Source organism: Manis javanica, chromosome 3 (genome assembly GCF_040802235.1).
Source record: "Manis javanica isolate MJ-LG chromosome 3, MJ_LKY, whole genome shotgun sequence".
Lineage (NCBI taxonomy): Eukaryota > Metazoa > Chordata > Mammalia > Pholidota > Manidae > Manis > Manis javanica.
In genome coordinates, this window is record NC_133158.1 from 1420453 (window position 1) to 1428124 (window position 7672).

Genomic DNA, 7672 nt, shown 5'->3' on the forward strand with positions numbered 1-7672 from the left:
ACAGCACCCTGGCCTCGGGCACACGTTCCCTGGGGTGCGCTGCTTGAGTGCTAGCGCCCGTGTCCCTGGGCGGACCATCAGCCTTCCATCTAGCAGACCCAGGTGACAGGTAAACGAGCCTCTGGAGGATGAGTTGGTTCCCCACAGTAGTTCTGAATTCTGCACATGCCTGCCACTCAGTCCTGGCTGGGCTGGGGTAACAGTGGTGTGTTCCCAGGTCACTGGCGGCCAGAGCGCTTGACTCATGCTGCTGTCTCCTGCAGGTGTCAGCGGCGGGGAAGGAGGCCTTACCATCCTGGCTGCACTGGGACCCGGAGAGCCACACGCTGGAGGGTCTGCCCCTTGACACCGATAAGGGCGTGCATTACATCTCAGTGAGTGCGGCTCGGGCTGGAGCCAACGGGAGCCATGAGCCCCAGAGCTCCAGCGTGTTCTCCATCGAGGTCCACCCTGAAGACCACAGCGAGCCGCAGTCCCTGCGGGCAGCACCCCCGGCCCCAGGTGAGGTGGGGCCATCTGCCTGTGCCGCCGACGAGCCCGTGACAGTCCTGACAGTGATTCTGGACGCAGACCTCACCAAGATGACCCCAGAGCAAAGGCTCAGGCTCCTGCAGCAGATGCAGAGCTTCTCAGGAGTGGGGCTGCCCAGCATGAAGCTGGTGCCCGTGGTGAACAACAGGCTGTTTGACATGTCGGCCTTCATGGCCGGCCCGGGGAATGCCAAGAAGGTGGTGGAGAATGGGGCCCTGCTTTCCTGGAGGCTGGGCTGCTCCATGAACCAGAACAGCGTGCCTGACATGCGTGGCGTGGAGGCCCCTGCCAGGGAGGGTGCTATGTCTGCCCAGCTTGGCTACCCTGTGGTGGGTTGGCACATCGCCAACAAGAAGCCGCCCTTGCCCAAGCGCATCCGGAGGCAGATCCACGCCACACCCACACCTGTCACTGCCATTGGGCCCCCAACCACGGCCATCCAGGAGCCACCGTCTAGGATTGTGCCCACCCCTACATCACCAGCCATTGCTCCTCCAACAGAGACCGCTGCCCCTCCAGTCCGGAACCCTGTTCCCGGGAAGCCCACAGTCACCACTAGGACTCGAGGTGCCATTATTCAGACCCCAACCCTCGGCCCCATCCAGCCTACTCGTGTGGTGGAAGCTGGTACCACGGTTCCTGGCCAGATCCGCCCAACCATGACCATCCCTGGCTATGTGGAGCCCACGGCAGTCGTGACCCCTCCCACGACTACCACCAAGAAGCCACGAGTATCCACGCCGAAGCCAGCCACACCTTCTACTGACTCCTCGACCACCACGACCCGAAGGCCAACCAAGAAGCCTCGGACGCCTCGCCCAGTGCCGCGGGTCACCACCAAAGCTCCTGCCACCAGGCCAGAAAGCGCCTCCCCTCCCACCCGTGTCCGCACCAGCACCAGCGGGGTGCTCCGAGGGGAGGCCAACCGGCGCCCAGAGCTCAAGAACCACATTGACAGGGTGGATGCCTGGGTTGGCACCTACTTTGAGGTGAAGATCCCATCAGACACCTTCTACGACAATGAGGACACCACCACCGATAAGCTGAAGCTGACCCTGAAGCTTCGGGAGCAGCAGCTGGTGGGCGAGAAATCTTGGGTGCAGTTCAACAGCAACAGCCAGCTCATGTACGGCCTGCCCGACAGCAGCCACGTGGGCAAGCACGAATATTTCATGCATGCCACAGACAAGGGAGGCCTCTCGGCCGTGGACGCCTTTGAGATCCACGTCCACAGGCGCCCCCAGGGGGACAGGGCCCCCGCACGCTTCAAGGCCAAGTTTGTTGGGGACCCGGCGCCCATTGTGAATGACATCCACAGGAAGATCGCCCTGGTGAAGAAGCTGGCCTTTGCCTTCGGGGACCGTAACTGCAGCACCATCACCCTGCAGAACATCACGCGGGGCTCCGTTGTGGTGGAGTGGACCAACAACACGCTGCCCCTGGAGCCCTGTCCCCGGGAGCAGATCGCCGGGCTGGGCCGCAGGGTCGCCGAGGATGACGGGAGGCCCCGGGCCACCTTCTCCAGTGCCCTGGAGCCCGAGTTCAAGGCCGTAAGCGTCGCGGTGACGGGCTCCGGCAGCTGCCGCCACCTGCAGTTCATCCCTGTGGCGCCGCCCAGGAGGCCGTCCTCTGAAGCGCCGCCCACGGAGGCGCCGGACAGGGACCCCGAGAAGAGCAGCGAGGACGACGTGTACCTGCACACGGTCATCCCGGCCGTGGCGGTGGCGGCCATCCTGCTCATCGCTGGCATCATCGCCATGGTGTGCTACCGCAGGAAGCGGAAGGGCAAGCTCACCCTGGAGGACCAGGCCACCTTCATCAAGAAGGGGGTGCCTATCATCTTCGCGGACGAGCTGGACGACGCCAAGCCACCCCCCTCCTCCAGCATGCCGCTTATCCTGCAGGAGGAGAAGGCCCCCCTGCCCCCTCCCGAGTACCCCAGCCAGAGCGTGCCCGAGACCACCCCTCTGAACCAGGACACTGTGGGAGAGTACACACCCCTGCGGGATGAGGACCCCAACGCGCCTCCCTACCAGCCCCCGCCGCCCTTCACGGCCCCCATGGAGGGCAAGGGCTCCCGTCCCAAGAACATGACCCCATACCGGTCGCCCCCTCCCTATGTCCCCCCTTAACCCACAAGCGCCTGGGTGGAGCAGGGCAGGGCAGGGCCCTGGAGACGACACGGGGTTGCCTGCGGGGGCCGGTGGCCTGCAGACCGTTGCCCACGCCTAGCGTGCTGACACACGGGGCCTGGACAAGCCCGCCCTCTCTGGTCCTCCTAAACCCCAAAGCAGCTGGAGAGACTTTGGGGACATTTACTTTTATTTTTTGCCTAACAGCTTTTTGTTTGTTCATAGAAAATTCTTCGCTGCGTGTTTGGTGGCCAGGTCTGAAAGCACCGTTTGGAGTACAGGTGGGGCGAGGGCCCGGGTGGGCCTGCGGGCAGTGCCGGGCAGCCTCCCGGCTCCCTGTGTTTCACCTTTAACACTAACTGTACTGTTTTTTCTATTCACATGTGTCTAGCTGCAGGAGGTGACATGGAAAACAGTAGCTAAAGATTAAATTCCAACGACTTTCAGAAGTTAAGGTTAAGTTTTTACATTTAATCTGCTGTTTACCTAAACTTGTATGTGTAATTTTGGGGTGGGTATGGGAAATTGCTTTGCTAAAAATAAGCTCCCAGGGTGTTTCAAACTTAGGGAAGACCAAGGGACAGTATTTTTTATCAAAGGAACCCTATTTTTTCACACTATATAAAGTTGGTTGCTCTCGTGCCCCAGGGCCTGACTGGGGGCCCCCCGGCCCTGGCTCAGGGGCCAGGGTCCTGGTGCTGGGCTTGCTCCCCTGCTGTTGCCAGGGGCTGGAAGCTGGAGGGGCCTCTTGGGCCATGGACATCCACACCCCAAGCCTACGCATGCTGGCGGCCCATCACCAAGGGGTCTTCGTTTCCTTGGGAAGGGGACTCCGAGAGGCAGTGGTGGCCGTGGCCCCCAGCCTAGGTGCTCCAAGGTGGGCCAGCTGCTCATGGGGGTGGCTGGGGAGGTCGAGGGACTCAACCACATCAACCTGTTTTCTTTTACCCTCCTTTCTTTCCCCCTTCTAAAAGGAGTATCATGGTTTTTGAAACACTCAGTGGGGGACATTTTGGTGAAGATGCAATATTTTTATGTCATGTGACGCTCTGTCCTCACTTGACCTTGGCCGCTTTGTCCCAGAGCCCACAGCCCCACGCCCCCATGCCGACCCGGCCCGGCCCCTCTGGCGCTCCAGCCCCAGGCCTGGGCCTGAAGAGCTGGGAAGGGTCTGGCACTGGTGAGGGCGGCAGTAGTGCAGAGTCCAAGGCTGTGGGCTTTCAAAGCTAATTTTTTACTAAAGTTTTTATACAGCCTCAAATTGTTTTATTAAAAAAAGATTAAAAATGGTGATGCTTACAGCAGTTTGTATGAGCTCTTAGTGTTGATTCCATGGAACTGATGGTTTAGCTCATTTTGATTTTTTTTCTCTTCTTAACGGTTTAAATTCCAGAATTACACTGGGGCTTCTTTTGCCTTTTTTAGCAGAATGTCTGTCTGTCCATCTGCATCTCTGTTCCATGACTCAGGGGTACCCACTCTGCTTTGAATCTCCTCCTTTGGAAGGAAATCATTTTGAGCATGACTTTTCCTGTTGAGAGTGATTCGGGGTACCTTTTAGGGAGGAATGCCTTTTGCAATAATGTATCCCTTCAGTGATGGAGGGTGGGCAGGTGGACCCGGGCTCCCTTTGCACACCAAGCAGCCACTTCTAAGCCATATTGACCGCTCTGCAGAGGATGCGGGTGTGCTACCTCAGGAGAGGGCTGGTGAGAGGAGGGGTCTCCACCCTGCCCTTTTCCAGAGGCCTGGCCTGGCCCCCAGTGGAATGCGTGGGTCAGGTGCGCACCTGAGCGGTGGCCCTGTGGGGGGAACCTGTAGCTGAGGGCTCAGTGGACCTCTGGTGACTGGGCCTCATGTCTCCAAGTCCAGGTCCAAGCTGGAGTCTCCCCAGTGCCCTAGCATCGGGGGCACTGGCGGGGTATGACCTGGTGAGATTATTTTTGATGACCTTGTCAAAAAAATAATTCCCAGTGTTCAGGTGAGAGCTTTGAGAGGCCTCCAAAACAGCTCTGTTGCTCTGAGCAACCCCACCGACTTGCACTGCCATGCAGAGCGCGGCTGGCCCAGAATGGCCTGTTGCCATAGCAGCTAGAGGTGCCTGGGCAGCGAGCTGAGTAACAGCAGCCGTGACCTTGAAGGCAGTCCCCCCTGTGCGCGGCCGGCCTCGGGCTGGCGATGGCCGTTAGACTGTGTGAGACAGAGCCAGCCTCACGTTCCGGTGTTCACCAACCACTGACATGTTTTTAATTTCCTTCTGTATGATTTTAAGATATGTTTTCTGCATTCTGTATAGAAACATATCAAACTAAATAAAAGCATTGTCTTTATTACAATGCCATTGCTTCCAAGCGTCTGCTTCCCCGGCCCTTACGCAATCTAGGATGTGAGTGGGGAAGGGGCTGGAGTCCATGGAACAGAGGGAAGTGGAGACCCAGCCAGGCCCACTCAGGTGGCCTCTGAACAGCTGACCCGCTGGCCTGCCACAGCCTTACATTTCTGTGCCCCTCCCACTGCCTGGTGGGCTTGGAGCTGCCCCCTGCTTTGCTGGAGGTGACCATGGAGTCTCAGCTGGGATGGAGCAGAGTCGGTCTGTGTCCTTGAAGGCTCCGTGTGGCAGGAGCCTCCCTAGCAGTTCTGTTGCCTGCGCCAGCTCGAGCCTCCCGCTTCCTCATCAGGTGGGGGGAGGGGAAGGTGGTGGGAAAGGTCCTACCACAGGCTTTGTGGGTGGGGCAGCCCCTGCAGCCCCTGGGCAGGTAGGGCCCCTGCAAAGATGCGGACACGGGTTCCTCAGGCTGCAGCTCCACCCCAGCCCCTGCCCCAACTGCCTAGTGGGCTTGGGGCTGGCCAGCCTCCCAGGTAGTCCAAAGCAGGTTTGGCCTTGGCCTTGGAGTGGGGAGAAAGAATTATTTCTGGCCAGGCTGTACGTTCTAGGGACCTACCCCTGAGTGCCCTGCTTGGGATGGACAGGCCAGCTGGGTAGGCTTAGCATGACTCAGTGACTGGGTGTAGGAGGCAGGGGAGCAGCAGCTGTCTTCCGAGGCAGGAGCAGGGGCCATCGGTCACAACTGGTCCCTCCTCTGGGCCCCCTCCCTGCCCCACGAGGTCCCCCTCATCTCCACCTACAGTCCCAGGCTGCTGCTCTCCGCACAACCTTCAGGATTCAGAGCTGAGCTGGTACTGCAGATAGAGCCGAGTCCCAGAGGGGGAAAGTGTCGAGGGTCAGACACCTGCTTGTGGAGTGCCACACTGATGGGTGCTGGGAAAAGCTGTCCCCAGCAGTGTCCAGGGACATACACGTCACCCCCTACGCCTAGAAGTAAGGGCCCAGGAACGTGACCCTGCTCTGCTTTCTTGGCCTCGGGCAGTTGTGCTTAATATGCCGAAGCCACTGGGTTGTGAGCGGACTCGCCGTCCTGAACTCCAGTAAAGGGATTCCTGGTTTCAGCTGAGAACAGCCAGGCCAGCAGGGCAGGGAGTAGAAAAGCCACAGATCCTGGCCCCTGCCCTGCCCTCTTCTCCCTTGGGAATTTCTGATGTTTTGGCCTGGCAGACTCCTGCCCCCCAGTACTCCTGCCAGGTCTCTGTGACCTCCTTGATCAGGGTGGGGACTGGAGACGGGTGTTAGAGGGATGGGGCAGGAAGGAGGGAACTACTGGCTAAAAATACCAGTGGGTTAACGACTCACTCTTGTCCTGCTTTACTATCTTCTTGATCACTGTCCTGAGGCAAGGTGACAGTCCACGTCCTGTGGCTACAACAAGGCAGGTTTGTGTGACCCAAGCATGTCAGCTTTTTTTTTTTATTGTAAAGTTGTGTTCATATTGTAGGAAACAGCAAAGAATTATTTGAGCCCCCTGCCCCCACCAACTGGGGGATGCTGGATACCATGCCCCTTCCGAGGTCCCTTGAAGACCCAGAGAAGACAGGGCAAGAGATTCGAAGCGAGGGTTTCCACCTACTTGGGGGTGGGGTGCTTCTGGAGAGGCCCGCCTGGGGCCAGGGCAGCCCGGAGACCCAGAGGCCCTCACTCACCTCCACTGACCCCAGCTTTGCTGGAGGTGACCCTGGAGAACCAGCTGGGACGGAGCAGACTTGGTTTGTGTCCTTGTGGAAGGCTCCGTGTGGCAGGATAATGCCCTTGGGTGGGCTCGGGACGTGATGGGGGCCGCGCTCAACGTGAGCGTAGCTGAGGGGGCTGCACGCAGCTCTTGGGGCAGTGCTCGCGAGCTCCCAGAAGGTGGCGCCAGACACCCGCGTGAGGCTGACTACAGTGGGCGGAGCCGGGAGGGGCCGTCGGGGCGGGTTGGGGGCGGGGCCCGCGCGGCAGCCCGGCTGTGTAACCGCGGGGTGTTCTGCAGCTCGGCCGCCGCTGCGCAGGCCCTGAGCACGCAGAGCGAGTGTAGCCGGCCTTTCTCCTTGGAAGTGGGGGGTGGGGGGAGGGCGCGCCTGGGCCCAGGCTTCCGCTCCTGGGGCCGCGTGGGCAAACCTCGGATTCGTATGTGTGAAGGCCGGAGCCGCTTCGGACCCTTCCTCGGCGCTCTCCCCTTAGCTTCTGCGCTCTCCCGGCGGCCGGCGCGGGGCCCGCACACAGTGGGGCTCAGCGCTTGTTGGATGCACTCCCCTGCGTCCGGCCTAGAGCTCCTCAGCACGCGGCCTAAAGTTCGGGGGGGCCCAGAGGGGGAGCCCCGTGTCTCCAGTGCGTGGTCGGGGGTCCCTCTAGTCTGTGTCCCTGGGGGAGGCCACTTGGCACTCGGAGCAGAGTCGGATGGGGCGGTAGATGACGCACTCTCCCTGGGTCGCCCCGAAGCCCTGGGGACGCCTGCCCGAGGCTCCATTGTCTTCTGACTTGCTGGTGCTGAAATCCAGGGCCCAGGGCACGCAGGGGACGCGCTCCCAGGCCTCGGGCTGAGCGTACTGCCTGCCGCCTTCTGGCCTCACGGTGTCGCGGCTTCAGGCTATAGAGGGCACAGCCCAAGTTTGGGACTTGTAGAAATGGCCGCGAGCTC

At 60.4% G+C, this 7672-nt stretch overlaps 1 protein-coding gene across 7 annotated transcripts in view; it reads left to right on the plus strand.

The window, feature by feature from the left end:
- The window catches only part of DAG1 (dystroglycan 1), a 52737-nt gene extending 47736 nt beyond the window's left edge, over nucleotides 1-5001 (plus strand). For all 7 annotated transcript variants that reach the window (XM_036994279.2, XM_036994275.2, XM_036994278.2 and 4 more), the window contains one exon: nucleotides 264-5001. In XM_036994279.2, the coding sequence (XP_036850174.2) occupies nucleotides 264-2663 (2400 nt within the window). In that variant the 3' untranslated portion in view covers nucleotides 2664-5001. The remainder of the gene's footprint in view (nucleotides 1-263) is intronic.
- Nucleotides 5002-7672: the final 2671 nt, after the last annotated feature.